This window comes from Euwallacea fornicatus, chromosome 32, assembly GCF_040115645.1.
Source record: "Euwallacea fornicatus isolate EFF26 chromosome 32, ASM4011564v1, whole genome shotgun sequence".
Lineage (NCBI taxonomy): Eukaryota > Metazoa > Arthropoda > Insecta > Coleoptera > Curculionidae > Euwallacea > Euwallacea fornicatus.
The window spans coordinates 2,492,931-2,504,567 of record NC_089572.1 but is presented as its reverse complement, the minus strand read 5'-3'; the positions used below and the strand labels follow the sequence as shown (position 1 = coordinate 2,504,567).

Genomic DNA, 11,637 nt, shown 5'->3' with positions numbered 1-11,637 from the left:
CAAGGGCGCCGGTAGTTACATGAAGATATTGATCATCACGTGCATACTGACCACAACATTAGTGCTCAGCTTCTACATTGCCCTCTTTTTTCGTACCAAAAGGGAGTGTGACTCAGAGGTGAGGTTGGGTCGTACCTTAGAAGATTTTCTCTTCTATCAGTTGGTTTACTAGCCCTGCACCACGTTAGATTCTGCAGGGCGCATAGTGGGAGTGATCGAATTCGAGGGGTTATCGTTTGGAGACGCAGTTCGATGGTGTTTGCCAGGTATATGGTGACAATGAGGTTGGAGCAGATGTAGAATGATTTTAGAACCCTTAATGCTGGCGACCTCGTTAATCCTGTACGTGGCCTTCAAGAGGCTCTGTGCGCATAGAGCTGTTACACAGGCCACGAAGAATAATGAAAACCCTGAGCTGGTCGAGGAGCTGAACAGGAAAAAGATGGTCTCAATGCTAGCGAATCTAGGGAAGTACTACGTGGTCTTCCACTGCTGTTTGACGGCAGTTCTGAGAGCCACAGTCTTCGGGGCCATCTACTACGTTGTCTTCCTCTCGGTGATGACCTATTGGGCTTGCAATAAGAAAATCGATAAGGTTTTCGGAAGAATCCTGGCCATACTTACTCCAATCGTCTTCGTCAACATGATCGTCATGGTCGGGTACCAGTTCCAGTATTTGTATGGCACCAGTAAAATCACTTCGGACTCCATCTGGGGCAGGTACTTCAATTCGCAATATTTTGCTACAATTCCTACATGACTGTTTTGCCATAGGCTGTTCAATGTAGTACCCTTGAAGACCTACAACAACTATACAGATTCCAAATTACTCAAATTCCATGACCAACCAATGCATATCTATGTGGTTCCAGTTTGTCTGTATGTTTTGTACATTTTAGTGGTTTTGGTCTCGAGAGAGTTGCTGAGGGCCGAGGTGAGTCCTCACAATAACTTCCAGGCTTATCTAATCGACTGAAAGTCTCTGGAAAAGTTCCATTTTCTTTTTAGGACGGCTTGAAAAACCTCGTGGTGGCTTGCTTCAAATACAAGCACCGCACCTACGAAATGCAATTGCAGAAAATTTCATGGGCACAGGTTTCTACCCAATTCTTGACCAATTCAATGTTCAATCCATGTTTTGCAGCAAAAAATGAAAGGAGACGAGCTGGAAAATAGCGGTGGTTCACATGTAGACAAAGTCAAGTTAATAGTAGAACAAATTCTACGATTCATCACCGGCATCTCCTATTTGGCGGGCAACTTCACCATGATGGTACTCTTCGAATCAACTTAGATGAATGCTCATTTGAAGTATTTAGGTCTGGGCTATTGTTTATGTGAGCTGGAAAACCCTGATTCTATTGATCTGGGCCAATTTGATATGGCTCCTCCCTTCCAAAAAGCGGGCAATCCTCCTCACCAGCCCTTTGATTGTGGCTTGGGTGTGGCTTCTTCTAGTCACTAACTATCTATACTCTATGGATTTGACATCCCAAGAGCTGCCATCACTCTTTGGTTTCGTCAACATGAAATCAGGTCATTATTAGCTCACGGGGAGTAGGTTCGAATTAAGATTTTGTCATCACAGGGCTTGATGCGTTTAACAAATACAAGTGGCTGCACCTACTGACACAATCCTTGTTTGGGATCATAATATTCGTTACCATGAGGCAATTGTGGCAGGAGAAAACTTTCGTGAAACAAGAGAGGACAACGATGGATGTGGTGGACATGCTCACTTCGGTAGCTGCAAAAAGTATATTCTTTCATCTTGATAAAACTCTAAAATCGACAATGCCGATTCAAGAACTGGAAGAGGGCGAGCTCGCATTGCAGTTTCCAGTAAGGTTCAGGAAAGTTTGTTTGCGATTCTTCGCCACCTGGTGGATTTGGGTGGTGGTGATCACCATGATTTGGATGGGTTTTTGGACCACCAGCAACATCTTTCGGATAGCCTTTGTGGCCTTGGCCATGGTGTTCTTGGCTACCTTCCAGCTCTGCCCTTTCAAGCGTTGGAAAAGATTTCTTAGTGTTTATTGGTGGATTGTTATAGTCTACGCCATGCTCAACTTATTCGCAGTGTACCTCTATCAGATTTCAGTCACCCGGAACGTCATGCATAAACTGTTTTCCGAGGAGCAGTAAGTATCTTCCGACTAGGAAAAACACAAGGAAGTTCTATGTTGCTTCTTGAAGATTTCGTTTGTGTGGCTTCGAGAAGTCCGATCCCAAAAAAGTCACCGAAGCTCTGGCCATTCCCATCTTTTTCCAAATCGCAGTGATCATTCAAAAGAATTACTTCCAGAAGGAGTTTAATCGGATAACTTCTCCAAGTACACCCGAAGAACTCTTGGAGCAGGAGGCCGAGTTATCTGGTGGTACTTAGGTATAACTTAAGGCAACCAAAAAGTAACGGGATGTGGATACAGGCTCCAGATCGCGCAAGTTAAAAAATTTTATCAACAACTTCATCGATGTGGTAAGCACAATCCTGGAGGTGCACCTGCAGAACATCATCCTCTTAGTGGGATGGTACATGTGCCTTTTCGACGTATGTGCGATCTTCATCCCCTGTGTGGTCCTCTTGACCGCCTCCTGCGTCTTCGGACGCACCTTCACCAGCATCATCATCTACTACGTTTCCTGCATGGTACAGGTATTTGTAGTCTGCAAGCTTCTGTACATGAACCAGTACAAACATCACGGTAGCTGGGATTATGTTGGCTCATATGTAAGGTTTTTTCATTGCGTTTTCTAGTGATAGAGAGTGAAGTTTTAGTGGCGTAACGGTAAAGTATACAATAAAACATTGAATACTGCCGATTGGGTTGGATTTCACCAGTCACGGTATGGAATGGAACGGGCCGATTTCCAGCAATTACCTTGGTGCTTTCTGTATGTGTTTTTGGTGACTGTCGCGAGGATGATCACCATAAGAACACAAAACCATAGAGAATCTAGGAATTTACGATCTGCAAGCCGTGGGGTGATGTTCCCGGGAATTAATTTCGAGAACTGTCACCAAAACATCATCACCATCCTGCAATATTTGGCCAATTATGGGTTCTATAAGTTTGGGTGTGAAGTAATTTTTCCACCAAATCACTACTCTTAAGATGATTAATTGATGCTCATTGTTATACGCAGATATCTCTGTTTTTCGCCACGATAGTGATAACGCAACGTATGGATGTAGTGGCGGTCATACTGCCTTTTTGGCTTTTGATCATGTTCGCCCTAAAACGCTCCTGGATGCGGATCCTTTGGCTGCCCAGTTTAGTGATAGCAGCAATAGTCGTGCCCGCACAGTACATGATCATCTTAGGCTGGTGGCCATCTTACTGGAAAAGTCCTATAATCCTCCCCCTTCATTCGTTAGAGCCTTCTCCACTTCAGGAATTATTTCAGACACCCTCACCGACTACTGGAACTCCACTGATTTCCTGTTACGCATACAACAGTTCTGTCATATACTCAATATGGCACATCCCCCCAACAAGAAGAAGATTAATCTGGATTTTTGGTTTCTGCTGCTGCTTTCCAGGCAATGGAGATCCTTCAGGAAGGAATGGATGTTTCGCGAGTTACATTTCCCTCCTGGAAGCAACGAAGACGTCTCTGGATTCGTCGATAATGTCGAAGTTGAGAATCCAGTTCCGGATTTCATCACGTACACTCGGTGGGTGGCAGCGTTGCCTTGGCTGGTTCTGGAAAAGAAAGTTCGTGCATTCTTTCAGGGGACACCTGGATATCTTGAAGAGGATTTTTTTCACCTGCTGGTTCTATGCCTCCTTAAGCGCCGCCTTCCTGGCAGGAACCCTCAGACCCACATTGTATTCCTTTGGCTACATTCTAGGGGCCTTCATATTCGCTTGGGAGGGCACCGACATGTTCCTGCGTCCTCCTAAAGCTATTCTAAGAAGGTTGTCGGACTGCTCACTGTTGCGCATTATCTAAATAGCAGTTGTTTTAGATGGAATTTTCTCATTGCCTACACCATCTTGGTGATGATGATCAGCGCCGTTAATCAAATCTTCGGTTGCATATTCGTTTACGAAACGTACATTCCATTTAACTGTTACATTTACCAGTAAGTGCTGTTGGATGTACACGAAACAAGAATTATCTGAGGTTTTATCAGATTATTTTCGATGGGTTGTGTGGGCAAATTTCACACAACCAGAAATGCTCCCAACGTGAATACAACCAAAGTCTGTCCAGCCGATCATTCCACTTTAGAGCTGAGTTTTGACTGCGCGTGTTTTCTCTTCCTTATCGTCCAACAGAGGATCTTTAAGAGCTTTCACTTCTTCCATTTGGTGAATGACGCGAAGGCGCAGACCATTCTGGCTGATAGAGGTTTGTGTATCGAAGAGCAGAGTTCATCGTTACATTGTTACGAGAGTTAATTTAGGTGTTGGTTTGGTTGAGAGGATTAGGTTCGAGAAGCGTGCAGCCTTAGACGCGCAAGATGCACAGATTAGGAACAACATCAAAAGGAAATTGGATAGAATCAGAGCTGCCCACCAAAGAGCACAGGGAGAAGTTTATGACCGCAGAAAAAAAAATCACGACTTCAGTGAGGATTTCATTAAAATTCGATCATTTTTTCACGCACACTTTTCAGTACTGAAATCTAGCGATTATTACATGTTCGATGACGATTATATAACCAACGACGTACCCCTTCTTCCCCCTAAGAAGGGAAAGGTTGCTTGCGAAGATTTCGATCCGTACGATCCTCCTCCCTTGAGTGAGTATTTCGCCCTGTTGCATTCCAGCAACATGCGGACCGTGTTGGCCGAGAGGAAACTGCGCAGACAGCAGAAAGTCGCCCTCAAAGAGGGCAGGAACCCTGACGATTTGAGGAAGGCCCTTTATGACAAGCCTGGAAGCAGCAAAGACCCTGATTTACTCCTTGGTAATATTCTCCGTTAAAAAGTTCAGGTTTTGGAATATTGTTTCGCAGCACCGCTTCAGTCCAAATGGTACAAATTTTACATCATTTTGACTTTCCCCTGGGGCGCCTTCGAGAGTTCGGTCGTCAGCATTACAAGATTGATCAATCGAATCACCAGAGGCTTCCGCGATATCCTCAATAATATGGCTCAGGAGAGGACGGTCCTGAAGGTACTGGATAAATGTAATACTGCCGGATAGATCGCAGGTCTTGTTGCAGACGAAAACCGACTATTCGGAAGGAACGCGATTGGGGAGCAGTCGGATATGGCGACCTTCTCGGGATTACAGCGAAATCCTCGATTCCATGTAGCTCACCAAGGGTCTCGTTTAAGTTTCCGAAGCAAATGAATTTCTTGCAGAAAAAAGGTCGATGGTGCCGGCCTTGGCCCCATTCAGCGGTCGATCTACGTGAAACTGCTCAGAGCGCTCTCCTACATGTTTCTTGCCTATTCCGAGTGGCTCTGCTACCTCATCATTATCATCAACCAAACGACGAGGGCAAATTTCATATCTCTCCCTTTGATGATAATTACCTTTTGCTGGGGCGCCCTCACAGTACCCAAACCCAGCAGGACCTTCTGGGTCGTTACTATCGCCTACGTTTTGGTCAGTCCGAGAGGTTTCCTTTTATTACCTAAAAAGCGGTGTTTTTTGTTCGATCGCGCTAGAATTACTTGTAACAATGGCAACATCGCCGAGCTCATTTGTTTCCACACCACCAAGCTGCCTACGTTTACATCGCCAACTGACGATCGATTCTTCTCGGCAACTCATACCAATTATCCATTAAATCTAGGTAATGATGTTCGTCAAGAATTTTTTCGCCATGAACACGGCACAGTGGAGTTTCAAGCAACAAGGGACGAACCTGTTTTTCCCGCCCTCCGTCATAGGGATCACCAGAGACCCTAACGTGACCCTTAATTTCCTGATCGTTGCGATATTCTTCTTTCATAGGCAAGTTGGTATAATCACCGCGTATCTGCTGAATTTAATTGGGGCCCCGCAGGACGGTGCTGCAGATGCAAGGTCTGTGGATGACCTTCTCTGATCGTCCCGTTTCGGTGATTCCCGATGGAGATTACGTATGCAAGGATGGGAAATTGGTAGTGCTGTCTGGGTGGGTAAGATTAAGTTGGTCTCATTTGGTAATTTGAGACGTTGGTTCTTGTAGAGAAAATCATACGGGTTTAGAGGCCTTACAAGTGAGAACTGTGGAGATGGCCGTGAGCGACTATTTTCCCAACTCGATAGTAAAAGGGTGTTTATGTCGTGTTTATTTCATGTACCGCAAACTTAGTGAGTCCTTTCGCACTCACAGATTGAGCAAATATGCGGAGAACTTCAAGCTATTCGTGCAGCAGTTGATTTCACCCTCGTCAATGCAAATCCCAGTGGACGTGTACACTCCAATGTTCCTTTGCGACTTGGTCAACATCTGTCTCATCCTCTTCTATTACGGCAGCTTTCATGTAGGTGAAATGACAATGTCGTCTAGGTACGTGCATATTTGATCTTTTTCCGATTGTTTTGCTTCAGACCGAGGACGAAAACCATGGCGTGATCTACTTCGTTCAGAACAACACGGTGCCCACCTCATTCATCGTCACGGTTTTGTTCTATTTTGTCCTCATGGTCGTTGACAGGGTCATTTATTTGAGAAAGAACCGCTTTCACAAGCTGGTGTTCCATTATTTCCAGGTGGTATCCTGCCACCTCTACGTCTTCGTTTTGTACTCGTTCATCAGCGATAAGTGAGCAAATTTTTAAAATCCATTTTTAGTTGAAACTAACGCGATTTTCTACAGAAAGTTCGCTGCCACCCCAGTGGTACAAGCTTTCTACGTCTTTAAATGCCTCTATCTCCTCTTCTCCGCCTATCAGATCAGAAACGGATACCCTCCTCTAATCTCGTTCCACCACTTATGGCATGGAAGAAGTCTTCTTAACAGGTTTCATCAAACTTTCTACCATCGCATTAGGTCAACAGAATTTTGCAGATTGGGATACAAATTCTACCGGCTAATTCCATATTTCTTCGAGATCCGCACGCTTCTGGATTGGATCTGCAGCGACAGCTCTCTGGGCGTGAACGACTGGTTCAAGATGGAAGCGATCACCTACAATATCTTTGACCAAATCGTCAGGAATTATCTCCCTCAAACGCAAACAAATTCAATCTCCATCTCTCTTCAGTGCTCTAAAGAGTTTGACGCAAAGTGGAGCCAGCCCGCCGCAGAAGCGAACAGCCGCATCAAGAAGTTCATAATGGGGGGGCTGCTCTACGTGCTACTTATCCTCACAGTGATCTTCCCTTTCCTGCTCTTCTCCCTAGGCGGTACAGTAGGTGTACGAACGCACCCTACCAAGTTCAAGATAGAGCTTTACATGGGCAGCGCAGGGGCCATTTTCGAGGCGTATGCCTTGCAGAGGAACCTCAAAATGTAATTATGATTCGAGTTATGCGTTTTCCGTCTGTCATGGCAGAAAATGCTAAATTTGATGGTTTGGTACGTCGTCTTCGACATGCCTTGTTTTGGACGTATGGACTGATGATTTAAAGGAGAAAGGGGGTTTCTGCCTGACGGCTTCTTTGCCTTTACTCTTGAACGTCCAAGACAGAGTGTTCTCAGATGATCACCCTGTATATTAAAAAAGTCCATGCGTTGCGGTTATAGCTTCTCCGAGGAGGACTACAAGAACCTAACCAGTACCTTCAGAAACATCGAATCATCGGAGGAAATTTTCGGGGCTTTTCAACCTTCAGATGTGGTTGTCGTTACCTGGTCTCCGCACAGTTTGACCAAGTGGAGGGTGTCCCCGGGGAATCTCAAAGAGCTCATGGAAGACGTAACGTCAAGTATGAGAGTTTCAGTTTGTTGTTTCGTTGGATTTTTCTTCAGTGTTGACACTCGTGGTTCCTATAGATGAACACTTCACCTTCCGAACAGAAATCAGCTATACTCACATAGGGCACGGCGGTCACAAAGTTCAAAGGACGTTCGGACAGGTGTCCCGAATACCACCGCTGCCCAATGTTCATCGGCAGAACCTCATTAACATCTTGCAATCCAATGAAACCCTAAATAGCTCTACGTGGCTGCCCTTGATCTTCCCCAAGTTTCTCCTCATCACCAAAGAGGCGGAGCCACGTCCTCTGACCATCATGGGAGAACTTGGAAGTAACTTTTCCAACACTACTTCTTACAAGATTCCACGCCCTACTCCACTTAGATCCGGAAATTTACGAGCAGTTCAAAGAACTGGATGGCAGCAAAGAGGATGATGATGACATTGATATACCCGCAGATCCGAGGATTGAGAGAAACTTAGTTGCCTCTCTTCAGTTCGATCCTGAAGGGGAGATGTGGTGGCATATCGCTGAAGAGTGCACAAATGATGACGACAATTATTTCTATTATTTGAAAGATTTGGTCCATAATAGATGCGACATTTTAGTGATGTACACCTTCAACGAGAGAGTGTTCCCAAGTGCCATGAACTACATTACACAGAGCGGGTAAGATATGATATGCAAAAATACTCGGAATTCCACAAAATTTTCAGAATTCTCGGACTTTATTTATTGTACTTCATGATGGTGATCGGTATAATTCGGAGCTGTCGCGTCCAGATTGGTAACATTTGGATCGAAGATCTGCCTAATTCCGAGTTAATAATGCAGGTTGGTTTATTGCTTCGTTGGTGTTTGTGCGTAGAGAGGTAATTGCAGAAATGCCTGGAAGTACACGTCGCCAGAGATATGCAAAATTACGAGCTCGAAGAAGAGCTCTTTGCAGAGCTGATTTTCATAATGCGTTCCAGGGAGACATTAATCAAACTGACGAGGTACAAAGACAGCAAATACGACCCTCCCCTCTCTCTCATCGCGGAAGAGAAAAACTAAACTAGTCGGGAAATGTTTTTTTGTTTCCATTTCGACGTGGGAAATTTGATTTCAACAACTGATTATTAAACAATCAGATAAGGAACACTGATTTTCCGTTATGTCTAACTAGAGCTATAACCGAATTGAGCCTCCATTGGTAGTTAATTAAATTCATTAAGGTTCTTTATAATAAAATTTTATTCATACAAAACATACAATCATTATTATCACAAGTTTGTCGCTCGCCACCGTCTTTATTTGCTGCTGAAACAATGGAGAATATTAAGTGAAAACCGTGGGGCAGCCATAAGGCGAAAACTCACTAGCTTCCAGCCTTGGCTGAAGCCGATGCGCTGGCGGAGGCATATGCGCCTCCTTTTCCACCACCGCCTCCTCCGCCGCATCCTCCCACGCAGCCTCCGCCGCCTCCAGGCCCGTAGCCCCCTCCGCCACCACCATGACCGCTACCTAATCCTCCACCGCCACCTAATTCTCCTCCGCCTCCAAAACTGCCACCGCCGCCTAGAATAACCGAAATATTCTGAAAATTTTGAATTTATATGGTCACGATCTAGTACCTCCTCCAAAGCCTCCGGCGCTGCCGCCGCCGTAGCCACTGCTGCCGCCGAAACCGCCACTACCGCCTTTACCCCTTCCAAAACCTGCGGGAACAATTAAAGCAAATTTTTTTAACTAATTATTTATTTTAAAGTACCGCCAGGCCCTCCTCCGCCTCCGTAACCACTGCTGCTACCAAAACCTGAAAACACATTGGAATAATTTTTTTTTAATTTAATGAGAAATAAGTACCTCCACCACCTCCAGATCCGCCTCCATATCCGCCGCCAAGACCTCCACCTGAGCCTCCTTCGCCTAATATTAATCCACCTGAAAAAAAAAGGAAATAGTTCCTTTGATTGTTAATAATTTAAATTATTAATTTACTTGATGAGCCTCCTCCTCCGTGTCCACCAGAACTTCCGTATCCACCACCGCCAAGGCCTCCTCCTCCTCCTCCCTGACCACCACCAAGGCCTCCTCCACCTCCATGGCCTCCGCTATCGCCAAATCCTGCTCCACTAAAACCGCTGCCACTACCCTTTCCGCCTCCACCCGAAATAACTACGCTGCCTATTTAATAAGAATAATTGAGAAAAAACTTTTTAAAGTGATAATAATTTCATCTACCAGTAGCTCCACCACTAGTGTCACCGGTGCCTCCGTTATGGCCGCCGTTTAATCCATTTTTGTCAAAGCCTCTCATATTTCCATAACCTCCCCCTAATCCACCTCCTAATCCACCTCCTAATCCACCTCCTAATCCACCTCCTAATCCACCTCCTAATCCGCCGCCTTGACCTCCTCCTTGACCGGCGCCACCACCATGGCCTCCAAAACCACCGCTGTAAGCGCCACTGCTGCCGCCCCCGAACCCACCTGCAAATTTCCCTTAGATCTTCTCATTTCGATTTTATTTATGTAATACCTCCGCTTCCGCTTCCTTTTCCACCTCCTAATCCGCCGCCTTGACCTCCTCCTTGACCGGCGCCACCACCATGGCCTCCAAAACCACCGCTGTAAGCGCCACTGCTGCCGCCCCCGAACCCACCTGCAAATTTCCCTTAGATCTTCTCGTTTCGATTTTTTTTGTATAATACCTCCGCTTCCGCCTCCTTTTCCACCTCCGAGGCCTGCGATTAAACTACCAAGGCCGGCCAATCCTCCCCCGCCCCCTGAGCCAAATCCGCCCCCGCCACCGAAACCGCCGCCCCCTCCTCCTCCGCCGCCACCGCCGCCGCCGCCATAACCTCCCCCAAAGCCACCTCCATATCCTCCTCCAGTCGATCCTCCTTCAGTCGATCCTCCGGAGTTGTAGGATCGTTTGCTTCGGCTTGGCTTAGTTATAAGGCGCTAAAAATGTTTCGGTTTAATATACAGTGGCCAAAAAAAATAAAATAAAATAAAAAATGTTTAAGAGAGTTAACGTGTCATGGGTGATTCCAGAAGTTGGTTCACCCTCAAATATGTCGGAATAATATACAGAATATCCAAATGTTGGGTCGTTGGTTGACTTGGAGAGGCTGTGCCGCGTGCCAAAAACGCAAGTAGAGGGGCTTAAAAAATTAAATAAATGCATTACATCATACCTGTCCTTCCTGAACCGGAGTTCCACTTTCCGGCCTGAAATACACCCCATCTCCGGCTTTATCTTCGTCAATCGGATTAGTCAACAACACTCCGAGTTTCGCCCCATCGCCACGGTTAGGGATAACGTTGCTCTGATCATGGTGATTTTCAGCTGATTTCTGATCGTGAATTTCGTCGATTAAGTACACGAAGCCCCCTCGCCCAATGGGGGCGAGCATTACCAGAAGAAGAGGTACCACGTACGACATAATGGTACTATATGGTACCTCGAATCGTGAAAACTGGTATATATATGCAACCGACTAAGATGGACCGGTCACGACTTTCTGACAGTGGCTATTGTATTTTTTTTGGACGTCTTTTTCTAGCTTATTCACATGGGTTTTTGCGCTTGTTTTTTCACTCGCCGTATGCTTGAGTGATTAGCGTTCGTTAATTAAATCAGCAGAGCGGGATTTCCCGCAAACATCCAACTATAGATAGTGTTCTCCAATTTTTTTCCGTCGGCGGACGATTAACACGTTTGTTTAATGTACCGAGGGATCATTTAAATTTCATATTTTGTCAGCCGTAAAGTTCGTTAAAGAAAAGGACGTATGTCGATCATCGTTTGTGTATATTTGGTTACCTAAGTAGCC

The 11,637-nt window shown here is 45.5% G+C and overlaps 2 protein-coding genes across 4 annotated transcripts; one reads left to right on the top strand and one right to left on the bottom strand.

Moving 5' to 3' along the window:
- The first annotated feature begins 357 nt into the window (after positions 1 to 357).
- Positions 358 to 9,038, top strand: LOC136348210 (piezo-type mechanosensitive ion channel component-like). The gene is given in 32 exon segments (XM_066298858.1): positions 358 to 720; positions 775 to 934; positions 1,009 to 1,095; positions 1,145 to 1,273; positions 1,320 to 1,536; positions 1,589 to 1,756; positions 1,808 to 2,141; positions 2,197 to 2,731; positions 2,780 to 3,085; positions 3,148 to 3,349; positions 3,409 to 3,679; positions 3,738 to 3,923; positions 3,974 to 4,090; positions 4,142 to 4,359; positions 4,415 to 4,579; positions 4,628 to 4,921; positions 4,970 to 5,130; positions 5,180 to 5,268; positions 5,322 to 5,568; positions 5,759 to 5,919; positions 5,972 to 6,082; positions 6,137 to 6,223; positions 6,284 to 6,434; positions 6,502 to 6,716; positions 6,771 to 6,914; positions 6,963 to 7,104; positions 7,159 to 7,406; positions 7,641 to 7,822; positions 7,890 to 8,144; positions 8,197 to 8,482; positions 8,530 to 8,647; positions 8,696 to 9,038. Coding segments are annotated over 32 exon segments (6,438 nt in total). The 5' UTR covers positions 358 to 442; the 3' UTR covers positions 8,870 to 9,038.
- LOC136348211 (uncharacterized) lies at positions 9,032 to 11,333 on the bottom strand. 3 transcript variants are annotated; one of them, XM_066298859.1, is made up of 10 exons: positions 10,999 to 11,333; positions 10,510 to 10,762; positions 10,338 to 10,460; positions 10,040 to 10,288; positions 9,797 to 9,982; positions 9,662 to 9,739; positions 9,567 to 9,611; positions 9,430 to 9,513; positions 9,175 to 9,373; positions 9,032 to 9,115 (listed from the first exon to the last, which is right to left on the bottom strand). In XM_066298859.1, the coding sequence occupies exons 1-10, from the start codon at positions 11,245 to 11,247 to the stop codon at positions 9,106 to 9,108; spliced, it is 1,476 nt and encodes a 491-aa protein (XP_066154956.1). In that variant the 5' UTR covers positions 11,248 to 11,333; the 3' UTR covers positions 9,032 to 9,105. The 3 variants fall into 3 exon arrangements, with proteins under 3 accessions (XP_066154956.1, XP_066154957.1, XP_066154958.1); XM_066298860.1 differs by having other exon boundaries at positions 9,032 to 9,112; XM_066298861.1 differs by having other exon boundaries at positions 9,175 to 9,359; positions 9,440 to 9,513; positions 10,999 to 11,332.
- Between the last annotated feature and the right edge of the window lie 304 nt (positions 11,334 to 11,637).